The 14,974-nt window shown below is 50.7% G+C and overlaps 1 protein-coding gene across 2 annotated transcripts in view; it reads left to right on the forward strand.

The window, feature by feature from the left end:
• Positions 1-11,857, forward strand: part of slc7a4 (solute carrier family 7 member 4) — a 25,668-nt gene extending 13,811 nt beyond the window's left edge. For both annotated transcript variants that reach the window (XM_055655397.1, XM_055655398.1), the window contains exons 2-5: positions 5,061-6,178; positions 8,423-9,105; positions 10,078-10,186; positions 11,637-11,857. In XM_055655397.1, the coding sequence (XP_055511372.1) occupies positions 5,197-6,178; positions 8,423-9,105; positions 10,078-10,186; positions 11,637-11,830 (1,968 nt within the window). In that variant the 5' untranslated portion in view covers positions 5,061-5,196 and the 3' untranslated portion in view covers positions 11,831-11,857. The remainder of the gene's footprint in view (positions 1-5,060; positions 6,179-8,422; positions 9,106-10,077; positions 10,187-11,636) is intronic.
• Positions 11,858-14,974: the final 3,117 nt, after the last annotated feature.

Consider the following 14,974-nt stretch of genomic DNA (forward strand, 5'->3'; position numbering starts at 1 on the left):
AAGACCAGGCCCTTTGGCCCACAACGCCTCTGCTAAGCAGTGTGAAGTGTGAAAACGCACGCACACCTCCAGATCCAGGGACAGTGTCCTCCCAGCAGTCGTCAGGCAACTGAACCATCCTACCACAACCAGAGAGCAGTGCTGAGCTACTATCTACGTCATTGGTGACCCTCGGACTATCCTTAATCGGACTTTGCTGGCTTTACCTTGCACTAAACGTTATTCCCTTATCGTGTATCTGTACATTGTGAGTGGCTCGATTGTAATCATGTGTTGCCTCTCTGCTGACTGGTTAGCACGCAACAATAGCCAATAGACGGTTACACAGAAAAGCTGGAGAAACTCAGCGGGTGCAGCAGCATCTATGGAGCGAAGGAAATAGGCAACGTTTCGGGCCGAAACCCTTCTTCAGACGGTGGGGGTGGGTGGGGACAAGAAAGGGAAAAGGAGGAGTAGCCAGAAGGCTGGAGGGTGGGAGGAGACAGCAGGGGAGCTGAGGAAGGGGAGGAGACAGCAAGGACTAACAAAATTGGGAGAATTCGATGTTCATGCCCCGGGATGCAGACTCCCCAAACGGAATATGAGGTGCTGTTCCTCCAATTTCCGGTGCTGCTCGCTGTGGCCATGGAGGAGACCCAGGACAGAGAGGTCGGAGGCGGAGTGGGAGGGGGAGTTGAAGTGCTGAGCCACCGGGAGGTCAGCTTGGTTATTGCGGACCGAGCGGAGGTGTTCGGCGAAACGATCGCCCGACCTCCGCTTGGTCTCACCGATATAGATCTGCTGGCATCTAGAGCAGCGGACGCAATAGATGAGGTTGGAAGAGATGCAGGTAAACCTCTGTCGCACCTGGAACGATTGCTTGGGTCCTTGAACGGAGTCGAGGGGGGGAGGTAAAGGGACAAGTGTTGCATCTCTTGCGGTTGCAAGGGAAAGTGCCCGGGGAGGGGGTGGACCGAGAGGGAAGGGAAGAATTGACAAGGGAGTTATGGAGGGAGCGGTCTTTGCGGAAGGCAGATATGGGGGGAGATGGGAAGATGTGGCGAGTAGTGGGGTCATGTTGGAGGTGGCGAAACTGACGGAGGATTATTTTTTGTATGTGACGGCTGGTGGGGTGAAATGTGAGGACTAGGGGGACTCGGCCCTTGTTGCAAGTGGGGGGATGGGGAGAGAGAGCAGTGTTGCGGGGTATGGAAGAGACCCTGGTGCGAGCCTCATTTATGGTGGAGGAGGGGAACCCCCGTTCCCTGAATAGTGAGGACATTTCAGATGTCCTGGTGTGGAACGCCTCATCCGTGGAGCAGATGCGGCGTAGACGGAGGAATTGGGAGTAGGGGATGGAGTCCTTACAGGAAGCAGGGTGGGAAGAAGTGTAGTCCAGATAGCCATGGGAGTCAGTGGGTTTATAGTGTATGTGACAAGGGAGTTATGGAGGGAGCGGTCTTTGCGGAAGGCAGATATGGGGGGAGATGGGAAGATGTGGCGAGTAGTGGGGTCGTACACTCTAATAGCCAATAGACAATAGGTGCAGGAGTCGGCCATTCGGCCCTTCGAGCCAGCACCGCCATTCAATGTGATCATTGCTGATCATCCCCAATCAGTACCCCGTTCCTGCCTTCTCCCCATATCCCCTGACTCCGCTATCTTTAAGAGCCCTATCTAGCTCTCTCTTGAAAACATCCAGAGAACCGGCCTCCACCGCCCTCTGAGGCAGAGAATTCCACAGACTCACCACTCTCTGTGAGAAAAAGTGTTTCCTCGTCTCCGTTCTAAATGGTTTACCCCTTATTCTTAAACTGTGGCCCCTGGTTCTGGACTCCCCCAACATCGGGAACATGTTAATTCTCCTTCCCAAGCTAACTTATTTTCTCTTCCCAGTTCTGATGAAGTTTCTTCGACCCGAGATGCTAACTCCCTTCCTCTCTCCACAGATGCTGCCTGACCCACTGTGTATGGTCTGCACTTTTATTTCGGAACTGCAGCATCTGCAGGTTGTCGGCCTCCAACCAGTTCCCAGTCCAACTCCGAGTTTAATATTGTGAGCCCGTTCCAGTCTAAGGCGATTATCTTAGGGGGAAGCTTTTCATCCACATTAAAAAATAGATGGAGTCGTAGAATATGCCGTGAACTCAATGTGAACTGATCATTTATTTGTACATGACAATAAACTAATCTAATCTAATCTAATCTAATCTAATCTACCCGTTAGGACTGAGGTAAATTCAATAAAGGGTTTTGTAGAAGTCTCCCAACACAAAACATCACCTATTCATTTCCTGTGGAGATGCTGCATGACCCGCTGATTTTACTGGAGTTTATTGGGCCTTATCTTGCACTAAACACTATTCCCTTTATCCTGTATCTGTACACTGTGGACAGTTTGGATTGTAATCCTGTAGAGTCTTTCCATTGACTGGAGAGCATGCAACAAAAAAGCTTTCACTGTCCCTCAGTACACGGGACACTAAACTAAACTAAACTAAACCCCCAGCGCTTAAAGAAGGAACTGCAGATGCTGGAAAATCGAAGGTAGACAAAAGTGCTGGAGAAACTCAGCGGGTGCAGCAGCATCTATGGAGCGAAGGAAATAGGCGACGTTTCGGGCTTCGGTCGGTGGAAACGGGGCTCTTTCCTTGACCCCAGCATAGGACGAGTTGTCGGGAGATCTTTGGTCAGTACGTACTCGGTGGGCCGAAGGGCCTATTTCCACACTATAATTCCCAGAGCTATAGCGGCTCTGAACCGGCCCTGCTGAGTGTCCCCCACCCCCCATGGACTGTCTCCCTCGGATAGTCACGTCCGCACTTTAGTCTGTTTGAACTTTTAACTATTTTACTGTTAATAATAATAATACATTTTATTTATGGGCGCCTTTCAAGAGTCTCAAGGACACCTTAGAAAAATTTAGCGGGTAGAGGAAAAACATGTAAGGGGAATGAAATAAATAGTAGAGACATGACTAGTACACAAATTATAAATTAAAGACAATTCAATTCAAAACACAGTATGAGGCAATTCATGCACAGATGAAAAGGGAGGGGGACGTGGGGCTAAGGATAGGCAGAGGTGAAGAGATGGGTCTTGAGGCGGGACTGGAAGATGGTGAGGGACACGGAATTGCGGATCAGTTGGGGGAGGGAGTTCCAGAGCCTGGGAGCTGCCCTGGAGAAGGCTCTGTCCCCAAAACTGCGGAGGTTGGACTTGTGGATGGGAGAGGAGACCGGCTGATGTGGATCTGAGGGACCGCGAGGGTTGGTAGGGGGAGAGGAGGTCAGTGAGATGGGGGGGGGAGCAGATGGTGGAGGGCTTTGTAAGTGAGGACCAGGATTTTGTAGGTGATCCGGTGGGAGATGGGAAGCCAGTGGAGTTGTTTGAGGACTGGAGTGATGTGATGCCAGGATTTGGTGTGGGTGATGAGTCGGGCGGCTGCGTTCTGGACCAGTTGGAGTCGGTTGATGTAGGTGGAGCTGATGCCAAGGAGAAGTGAGTTGCAGTAGTCCAGTCGGGAGGAGATGAAGGCATGGATGAGTCTTTCAGCAGCGGGCGGTGTGAGAGAGGGTCTGAGTTTGGCGATGTTGCGGAGATGAAAGAAGGAGGTTTTAATGACATGGCGGATGTGAGGCTCAAGGGAGAGGGTGGAATGAACTGTTGTAATGTTCTTTTTACAATCCATGTTCTCGAGGTATCTAAATCTAAATGTTATCAGTTATTTAAGTTATGACATCGGATGGAAGCTGCATACCAAATCTCGTTGCGTTTATGTGCAATGACAATAAAAGATATTATATTATTATTATTATTATAAACCACACTAAACTAAACTGAACTAAATTAAATTAAACTAAAATAAATCTTATAGATAGAAAAGATTTGACGAAGGGTTTCAGCCCGAAACGTCGCCTATTTCCTTCGCTCCATAGATGCTGCCGCACCCGCTGAGTTTCTCCAGCACTTTTGTCTACCTTAGAAAAGATTTATTGGGTTATGGGCCAAATGTGGGCAGGTTGGATTTGTGTAGCAGGGGCACCGTGGGGAGCATGGACAAGTTGGGCCAAAGGGCCTGTTTCCATGGTGTATTTAACTCTCTGACCATGTTGCAGAGAAGATGATCGTTCTGGAGAACAGCACCTCGTATTTTGCCTGGGTAGTTTACACCCCAGTGGTATGAACATTGACTTCTCTAACTTCAGATAGCCCTTGCTTTCCCTCTCTCTCCATCCCCATCCCAGTTCTCCCACTAGTCTTACTGTCTCCGCTTACATTCTATCTTTGTCCCGCCCCCTCCCCTGACATCAGTCTGAAGAAGAGTCTCGGCCCGAAACGTCGCCCATTACTTCCCTCCAGAGATGCTGCCTCACCCGCTGAGTTACTCCAGCTTTTTGTGTCTACCTTCGATTTTACCAGCATCTGCAGTTATTTCTTACATAGAAACATAGAAAATCGGTGCAGGAGTAGGCCTTCGAGCCTGCACCGCCATTCAATATGGTTATGGCTGATCATCCAACTCAGTATCCCGTACCTGCCTTCTCTCCATACCCCCTGATCCCTTTAGCCACAAGGGCCACATCTAACTCCCTCATAAATATAGCCAATGAACTGTGGCCTCAACTACCTTCTGTGGCAGAGAATTCCACAGATTCACCAGGAGTGAAAAAAAATGTTCTCATCTCGGTCCTAAAAGGCTTCCCCCTTATCCTTAAACTGTGACCCCTCGTTCTGGACTTCCCCAACATCGGGAACAATCTTCCTGCATCTAGCCTGTCCAACCCTTAAGAATTTTGTAAGTTTCTATAAGATCCCCCCTCAATCTTCTAAATTCTAGCGAGTACAAGCCGAGTCTATCCAGTCTTTCTTCATATGAAAATCCTGACATCCCAGGGATCAGTCTGGTGAACCTTCTCTGTACTCCCTCTATGGCAAGGACGTCTTTCCTCAGATTAGGGAAAGATTCACACAGAGGGTGGTGGGTGTATGGAACGAGCTGCCAGAGGAGCTCTTGAAGATATCCAGTTACACGAAGATGATCGTTTGTTGACCTGTTTGTTTTCTCCTTTGGTTCGTAGATCTGGCCCAACGCTCCTGTACCAGGGATGAGATACCTGGTCGACACGATGAAACGCAGATAGATAGGCAAAGGCTCCACCGCCTCCGTCGACCAGCCCTCTGTTTAGTCGGGGGGAGAGAGCCCGAGCGGCAAAGATGGTGAGCCGGTTGCTCAGCCGCCACTCGCTGGCGCGCTTTTGCCAGAAGCTGACCAGGGTGAAGACCTTGGAGGAGAACTTGATGGAGACGGCCCTGAACCGCTGCCTGTCCACCTTCGACCTGACCATGCTGGGCATCGGTGGCATGGTGGGCTCCGGCCTGTACGTCCTCACCGGCACGGTGGCCAAGAACGTGTCCGGCCCCGCCGTCATCGTCTCCTTCCTCTTCGCCGGCTTCGCCTCGCTGCTGGCCGCCTTCTGCTATGCCGAGTTCGGCTCGCGCGTGCCGAAGACCGGCTCGGCCTACATGTTCACCTACGTCTCCGTGGGCGAGTTTTGGGCCTTCCTCATCGGCTGGAACATCATCCTGGAGTACATGATCGGGGGGGCGGCGGTGGCCCGTGCCTGGAGCGGGTACCTGGACGCCATCTTCAGCCACCGCATCCGCAACTTCACCGAGACCCACGTGGCCTCGTGGGACGTGCCCTTCCTGGCGCCCAACCCCGACTTCCTGGCCGCGGGGATACTGCTGCTGGCCACCGCCTTCATCACCTGCGGTGCCAGGGTGTCCTCCTGGCTGAACCACCTGTTTGCCGCCGTTAGTCTGGGCATCATCCTCTTCATCCTGGTCTTCGGCTTCATCCTGGCCGATCCCGCCAACTACGGGGCCGCGCAGGGCGGTTTCGCCCCCTTCGGCCTCTCGGGCATCATGGCGGGCACCGCCACATGCTTCTTCGCCTTCGTGGGCTTCGACGTGATCGCTGCCTCCAGCGAGGAGGCCCGTGACCCCCAGAGGTCGATCCCCATAGCGACCGGCATCTCCCTGGGCCTAGTCACCGTGGTCTACACCTTGGTGTCGGCTGTCCTCACCCTCATGGTGCCTTGGCACACCCTCGACCCCGACTCGGCCCTGGCCGATGCCTTCTACCGACGGGGGTATTCCTGGGCTGGATTCATCGTGGCCGTGGGGTCCATCTGCGGTAAGTAACTAAGTAAGTAAGTAAGTACGTTTATTGGCCAAGTATTCACATACAAGGAATTTGCCTTGGTGCTCCGCCCACAAGTAACAACACGGCACATACAGTGACAGTTGCGAATGACTCAGAAAACACTAAACATTAATAATAATAAAATATTAATGATAAAACACCATTGATCAAGCATGTGAACCAACAAAATACCAGATCAAAGGGAGGCTACAGATTCGGTCTGAAGAAGGGTTTCGGCCTAAAACGTCGCCTATTTCCTTCGCTCCATAGATGCTGCTGCACCCACTGAGTTTCTCCAGCAATTTTGTGTACCTACAGATTTGTGGCTGTTGAGTAGAGCAACTACTCGTGGATAAAAGCTGTTTTTACGTCTGTGGCTGTGGCAGCTTTGACAGTCCGGAGTCGCCTTCCAGAGGGAAGTGACTCAGGCCCCCACCCCCCCCCCCCCCCCCCCCCCCCCCCCCCCCCCCCGCCCCTCTCGCCAACTCCGCAGATGCGCGTTTTAATCGGGATGCATCGCAGCCCAGTTCGGGGTCAGCTCCGTCCAAAACGGCAAGAAATCGCTGCGAGTATAAGAGCAAAGAGGTCCTTCTGCAGTTGTACAGGGCCCTAGTGAGACATAGAAACATAGAAACATAGAAATTAGGTGCAGGAGTAGGCCATTCGGCCCTTCGAGCCTGCACCGCCATTCAATATGATCATGGCTGATCATCCAACTCAGTATCCCGTACCTGCCTTCTCTCCATACCCCCTGATCCCCTTAGCCACAAGGGCCACATCTAACTCCCTCTTAAAGACCACACCTGGAGTAATCTGTGCAGTTTTGGTCCCCTAATTTGAGGAAGGACATTCTTGCTATTGAGGGAGTGCAGCGTAGATTAATTCCCGGGATGGCGGGACTGTCATATGCTGAGAGAATGGAGCGGCTGTGGGCTTGTACACTCTGGAGTTCAGAAGGATGAGAGGGCATCTCATTGAAACATATAAGACTGTTATATATATATATTTTTTAATTTATCAATATTAGAAGCAGTGTACAGAAGCATAAACTGGTGCATATGACATAATACATTTATGGTACAGCTTCAATTTTAATTTTTAGCTAAGATGAAAAAGAAAAAGAGAGAAAAACCAAGATAGAGAGAAAGTGAAAGATAAGGTCAATGTGCAAGAATAGAACCCCTAGACTACCAAATTGGCGTAGCTGAATAATGAGTAAGTAAATGCGTTTCGTTGTCTCTGTACTGTACACTGACAATGACAATTAAAATTCAATCTGAATCTGAATCTGATCTAAATGAAATGAGAAAAACGTAAAGAAATAAAAAGAGAAAAACTGAAAAGAAAAACAAAATGTGATGATATACCTGTTTCGTATTTCTCCCCACCCATCACACAACCCGTAAGAATAGAATAGAATAGTTTCTTTATTGTCATTGTAACATGAACCATGTACAACAAAATTTAAAATGTCAGCCAGTCGGTGCAGCATTCAAACATTTCTAAAAGCTAACGATACATACAAGGTAAAATATTAAAGATAAACAACTAAATAAATATCACGGACAAAGCACGCATACACACCCAACCCTCCATCCTTCTGTCGATTCCACAGTGTACCACAGTCCCTTAGTCTGTATCGCCCCTGCGTTCCTTGGCGGCTACATTTAGTGCTTTTATAGCAGTGGGGTAAAAACTGTTTTTTGTCTATTTGTCCTTGTCCTTGTAGATCTGTACCGTCTGCCTGACGGCAACAGTTCAAACAGGGAGTGTCCGGGGTGGGAAATGTCCTTTATGATATTCTGGGATTTTTTGGTGCAGCGGGAACTGTGTAAGTCCTCCAAGGTAAGGAGAGGGCAGCCGACAATCCTCTGGGCGTTGTCAATGGCCCTCTGGAGCGCTTTCCTCTGAGCCGCTGTGCAGCTGGTGTACCACACGCATACACAGTATGTTAGTATGCTCTCAATGGAGCACCGATAAAAGGACAGCAGCAGTCTCTGAGTGATGTTATTCTTCCTGAGCACCCTCAGGAAGTGCAGTCTCTGCTGGACCTTCTTTCGGTTTAATTCCGAAGTTGTGTTGCAACATATTAACCTTGTAACGAATCAATGAATGGAGTCCATGTCTTCGAAAATTGCTCTGGTTTTCCTCCCATGATTTTGAACCCGTCTATAAGATTACTCTTCGACGTCTGATCTCCCTTTGTCTCCCTCTCTCTCCCCCCGCCTTCTCCAGCGATGAACACGGTCCTCCTGAGCAACCTCTTCTCCCTGCCGCGGGTGGCCTACGCCATGGCCGAGGACGGGCTGCTCTTCAGGGTGTTCTCTCGGCTCAACCCGGTCACCAAGGTCCCGGTGATTGGCATCGTGGTGTTTGGCGTTCTGATGGCCGTCCTGGCCCTGGTGTTCGACCTGGAGTCCCTGGTGCAGTTCCTCTCCATCGGCACGCTGCTGGCCTACACCTTCGTGGCGGCCAGCATCATCGTGCTCCGCTACCGGGGCAGCAGGGGCGAGGCGGAGGCTCCGGCGTCGCCCGCGGCAACCGCCGGCAGCCCGCAACCGCCGGACGGAGGAGGAGGAGGGCTGAAGGAATACGAGTCGTTCTCCGACAAACTCCAGCTGGTGGAGAGGGAGCGGTCGACCAAGGAGAAGAGGGGGCCTGGCCAACTCAGGTCGGCCTTCGAGCCTTACTTGCCCTTCCTTGCCGACTTTGCCCCGGGCGAACTAGTGACGGTGGCGGTGGTCGCCATGGTGACCTGCTCCGTCTGCCTGAGCTGCGTCCTGATCTTCGGCGCAAGTTATCTTCAGCTACCCCACTGGGCCTTCATTTTGTTCGCCACGCTCTTCGCCGCTGGCTTTCTCCTCAGCCTGCTCCTCATCTGGATTCACGAACAACAGGAGAAGCTCAGCACTTTCCAGGTGAGACCTTCAGTTTGCAGCTCCCTGTTTAAGGTCACCCTTACTCTTGCTATTGAGGGAGTGCAGCGTAGGTTTACAAGGTTAATTCCTGGGATGTCAGATCTGGAATTCTCTGCCGCAGAAGGTAGTTGAGGCCAGTTCATTGGCTATATTGAAGAGGGAGTTAGATGTGGCCCTTGTGGCTAAAGGGATCAGCGGGTATGGAGAGAAGGCAGGTACAGGATACTGAGTTGGATGATCAGCCATGATCATATTGAATGGCGGTGGTGCAGGCTCGAAGGGCCGAACGGCCTACTCCTGCACCTATTGTCCATGTCTATGTTTCTATGATGGCGGGACTGTCATATGCTGAGAGAATGGAGCAGCTGGGCTTGGACACTCTGGAGTTTAGAAGGATGAGAGGGGATCTTATTGAAACATATAAGATTGGTAAGGGCTTGGACACGCTAGAGGCAGGAAACATGTTCCCGATGTTGGGGGAGTCCAGAACCAGGGGCCACACAGTTTAAGAATAAGGAGTAAGCCATTTAGAACGGAGATGAGGAAACACTTTTTCTCACAGAGAGTGGTGAGTCTGTGGAATTCTCTACCTCAGAGGGCGGTGGAGGCAGGTTCTCTGGATGCTTTCAAGAGAGAGTTAGATAGGGCTCTTAAAGATAGCAGAGTCAGGGGATATGGGGAGAAGGCAGGAACGGGGTACTGATTGGGGATGATCAGCCATGGGTGGGGCTCAAAGTCTCCAGAGGTTTCCGTTCAGGTTTCCTAAGTGGGACAGGGGCATTACTCTAGCATTTTGTGTCTACCAGGTGGGGCTAGTGTAGCTGGGACGTGTTGGCCGGTGTGGGCAAGTTGGGCCAAAGGGCCTGTTTCCATGCTGTATCACTCCGTGACGCCATTGTGCCTTGCTACTTGTGACAAACAAATGACCACCACCAAGATGTATCACTGCTCAGACTGTTTATATCTCCACAGGTTCCGCTGGTGCCTTTGATTCCCGCTCTGAGTATCTTAGTGAACGTGTTCCTGATGTTGAAGCTAAGTTTGATGACCTGGTTGAGATTTTTCATTTGGCTAGCAATAGGTATGACAACTATCTTCGAAAGTTCCTTCCTTTTTTTCCCAATCGAGCTTCTGTGTTGTACACCTGCTTTTGACCGCCGAGGTTGTGTAGCGTTGAGGTTGGTGTGCCGAGCTCCAGTGAAAAGCTTTTCGCTGCGTGCTAGCCAGTCAGCGGAAAGACAATGCGCGATTACAGTCGAGCCGTCCACAGTGCGCAGATACATTGGGAGGTCACGGTGGCGCAGCGGTAGAGTTGCTGCTTTACAGCGCCTGAGGCCCGGGTTCGATCCTGGCTACGGGCGCTTGTCCGTACGCAGTCTGTGCGTTCTCCCCGTGGCTGATCTCCTAGATCTTCGGTTTCCTCCCACACTTCAAAGACGTACAGGTGTGTTGGTTAATTGGCTTGGTGTAAATGTAAAATTGTCCCTAGAATAATGTTAATGTGCGGGGGTCGCTGGTCAGTGCCGACTCGGTGGGCCGAAGGGTCTGTTTCTGTGCTGTATCACTAAACTAAACTAAACTAAACTAGACTAAACTAAACTAAACTAAACTAAACTAAACTAAACTAGACTAGACTAAACTAAACTAGACTAAACTAAACTAAACTAAACTAAACTAAACTAAACTAAACTAAACTAAACTAGACTAGACTAGACTAAACTAGACTAGACTAAACTAAACTAAACTAGACTAAGCTGGGAGCAGGGAGGTTCTACTGCAGTTGTACAGGGTCTTGGTGAGACCACACCTGGAGTATTGCGTACAGTTTTGGTCTCCTAATCTGAGGAAGGACATTCTTGCCATAGAGGGAGTGCAGAGAAGGTTCACCAGACTGATTCCTGGGATGTCAGGACTTTCCTATGAAGAAAGACTGGATAGACTCGGCTTGTGCTCGCTAGAATTTAGAGGATTGAGGGGGGATCTTATAGAAACGTACACAATTCTTAAGGGGTTGGACAGGCTAGATGCAGGAAGATTGTTCCCGATGTTGGGGAAGTCCAGAGCAAGGGGTCACAGTTTAAGGATAAGGGGGAAATCGCGGATTTCTTTCGGGTCTCCGTTGTCGTTGGGGCTGCAACGAGGAGCGGCCTCCAACAGGAGAAGACCGGGGACTCTGGTGCCGACGACTCACCGTCACCGTCGCGGAGCTGGCCGTGTCCGGAGCGGGTGGAGCGGTGGTGGAGCGCTGCTGCTGCTGCGGCCCGACCTCCGGAGATTCGGAGGCTGCAACTGCAGGTCTGGCGGACGGCGGCACCGGGAGCCCGCGGGTTTTTTTGGCCTTCCATCACAACGATGTGATGGATGTTTATGTAAATTATGTTGTGTCTTGGGTCTATTTGTTTGTAATGTATGGCTGCAGAAACGGCATTTCGTTTGGACCTCAAGGGGTCCAAATGACAATTAAATTGAATCTTGAATCTTGAATCTTGAATCTTGGATCTTGACTAACGGCCTCTCGTCTCTTTGAAAAGGTTTCCTCATCTACTTTGGCTACGGGATATGGCACAGCAAGGAAAACCTACGGGAGCCCAAGCCCAGGGACGTCTCCGCCCGCTACGTGGTGCTGCCGAGCGGCGGCCTGGTGGAGACGGTGCAGACGGTACAGCCGGAGTCTCGAGGGGCGGCCGGCATAGTGGAGGCGACGGGAGAGGAGGCGGGGAGATAGTGACGAGGGCGGACCCAATGAGATGCCCCACCACCCACCACCAACCACCACCACCACCAACCACCGCCACCGCCACCACCACCACCACCACCACCACCCGCCCTGACGTCTCCCTGGCTGTTTAGTTTAGTTAACAGATCCAGCGAGGTTTGTAGGTTAACCCTCCTCTGTAAAAATTGCCCCCAAGTGTGTAGGGGAGTGGATGGGGAAAGTGGGTTGGCATGGACTCGGTGGGCCGAAGGGCCTGTTTCCGTGCTGCATCCCCGAAGTAAAACTAAACGAGATCATTCCCTCTGAGACTTCAGGAGGTGAAGATGAAATTGGGTCACCCGTTCTTTTACTTTAGATGTTAGAGGTACATCGTAGAAACAGGCCCTTCGACCCACCTTCGACTCATGCACCACCACACACACCGCACCGCACACCACACACACGGTACTCATGCACACACACACGCCACACGCACACGCACACACACACACACACACAAACACACACACACACACACACACACACACACACACACACACACACACACACACACACAACACACACACACACACACACACACACACACACACACACACACACACACACACACACACACACAAAAACACACACCCACACAAAAACACACATACACAAACAAACACACCCACAACCACAACCAAAAAACCACACACACATATACACACACAAACACACCCACACACACACACACACACACACACACACACACACACACACACACACACACACACACACACACACACACACACACAATTTACAATTTACAATTTTTTCGAAGCCAATCAACCTACAGACCTGCGCGTCTTTGGAGGGTGGGCGGAAACCCCGGAGAAGCACCCGGAGAAAATGGGGAGAACGTGCAAACTCCGCAAAGAGAGCAGGACCGTCAGGATCGAACCCGGGTCTCTGTAAGGCAGCGACTCTACCGCTGCGCCACCCAAATTATTGCTTCATTATTAACTCCAATGGGGCAAGGTAGAGCGCAGAAGCCAATGCCAACTTTGCCTGGGTAGATGGGTTGTCTTGGCAAGGCCATGGTACGGGACAGTGGAGATAGAAATAATGACCAGGCCATGCTATGATCAGACGATTCCTAATCCTTGGAAGTGGATCAGAGATTCAGTGTTGACGACTAAAATATATATGAACCCATTGAGTTGATGTATTATTCATAAGGTCTTGCGGTGACTTAACCCCCTGAGACACAGAGTGGATTCCTAATACACAGCCTGGGGCAGACGGGGACATTTCAGACAAAGATCGCAACAAAGATAGACACTTCTGATCTTACAGAGGTGTATAAAATCATGAGAGTCCCTTGCCCAGAGTAGGGGAATCGAGGACCAGAGGACACAGGTTTAAGGTGAAGGGGAGAAGATTTAATAGGAATCTGAGGGGTGGCTTTTATCACACAGAGGGTGGTGGGTGTATGGAACGAGTTGCCGGAGGGGGTAGTTGAGGCTGGGACTATCCCAATGTTTAAGAAACAATTAGACAGGTACATGGATGGGACAGGTTTGGAGGGATGTGGGCCAAACGCGGGCAGGTGGGACTAGTGTGGCTGGGACATGTTGACCGGTGTGGGCAAGATGGGCCGAAGGGCCTGATTCCATACTGTATCATTCTGTGACAAACCACTGGAATAACTCAACAGGTCAGGTCTGGAGAACACGAATAGTTGAAGTGGCGGATTAGGACCCTTCTTCAGTCTGAAAGTGGTGGGGGTGGGGGGAAGAGGTGGGAGAGGGGTGGGGGAAAGATCTGACTGGCGAGATAAGACCAGGACAAATGAGGGTCCACAAAAGACAAGGTGGTTCCCTCATAGTGCATAGTAGGAAGGAACTGCAGATGCTGGTTTACACCGAAGATAGACACAACGTGCTGGAGTAACTCAGCGGGACAGGCAGTGTCTCCTGCAGAGAAGGAATGGGTGACGTTTCGGGCCGGGACCCTTCTTCAGACTAAGAGTCAGGGGAGAGGGAGACACATGGAACAAGGAAGGGTTAGAGGTGTGAAAACGAAACATCAAAAGAGATGAGGATAAAGAAATATGTCGGGTAGATCATTGTTAGTCAGGAGAAGTTGACAACAAAGCAAACAGAGATAAAACAGTCAGACTGGTCGGAAAACTGGGTAGGGGGAGGGATGGAGAGAGAGGGAAAGCAAGGGTAGCTTGAAGTTAGAGAGGTCAATATTCATACCGCTGGGGTGTAATCTGCCCAAGGGTATTTCGTATCTGCCTCCACCACCCTCTGTGTAGTAAACTTGCCCTGTGCATCTCCTTTAAAGGTCAAGAGGTCTAAGTGAAAGCCCGATAAAGGGTTAAACTGTGGGAGAGATGGCCTGCGGAACATGATGTGGGGAAAGGATTAAGAGGAGAACCGAGCTGCTCGACTTTGCAATCACTGATAGAACCTTGAATGGGCGGGTTCGATCCCGTCTACGGGAGTACTACTGTCTGTACGGAGTTTGCACGTTCTCCTGCGTGGGTTTTTCTCCGAGATCTCCGGTTTTCTCCCACACTGCAAAGACGTACAGGTCTGTAAGTTAATTGGCTTGGTGTAAGTGTAAATTGTCCCTCGTGTGTGTGTGTGTGTGTGTGTGTGTGTGTGTGTGTGTGTGTGTGTGTGTGTGTGTGTGTGTGTGTGTGTGTGTGTGTGTGTGTGTTATTGTTATTTCCACTCTGGGATAAAGATTCTGACTGTCTACCCTATCTCTACATGTCATCGTTTTATTTACTTCTACCCCCCCGCCTCCTCTCGCCTTCCTAAGAAAAACAGTCCTTGTCTGTCCACCCTCTCCATCTATTCCAGGCATCATTCTGGTAACTCAGCGGGTGACATCCCAGTCTGAAGAAGGGTCCCGACCAGAAATGTAACCTAACCATGTTCTCCAGAGATGGTGCCTGACAATAGACAATAGACAATAGGTGCAGGAGGAGGCCATTTGGCCCTTCGAGACAGCACTGCCATTCACTGTAATCATAGAAACATAGAAAATAGGTGCAGGAGTAGAGGCCATTCGACCCTTCGAGCCTGCACCGCCATTCAATATGATCATGGCTGATCATCCAACTCAGTATCCTGTACCTGCCTTCTCTCCATACCCCCTGAT

This window comes from Leucoraja erinacea, chromosome 25 (genome assembly GCF_028641065.1).
Source record: "Leucoraja erinacea ecotype New England chromosome 25, Leri_hhj_1, whole genome shotgun sequence".
NCBI lineage: Eukaryota > Metazoa > Chordata > Chondrichthyes > Rajiformes > Rajidae > Leucoraja > Leucoraja erinaceus.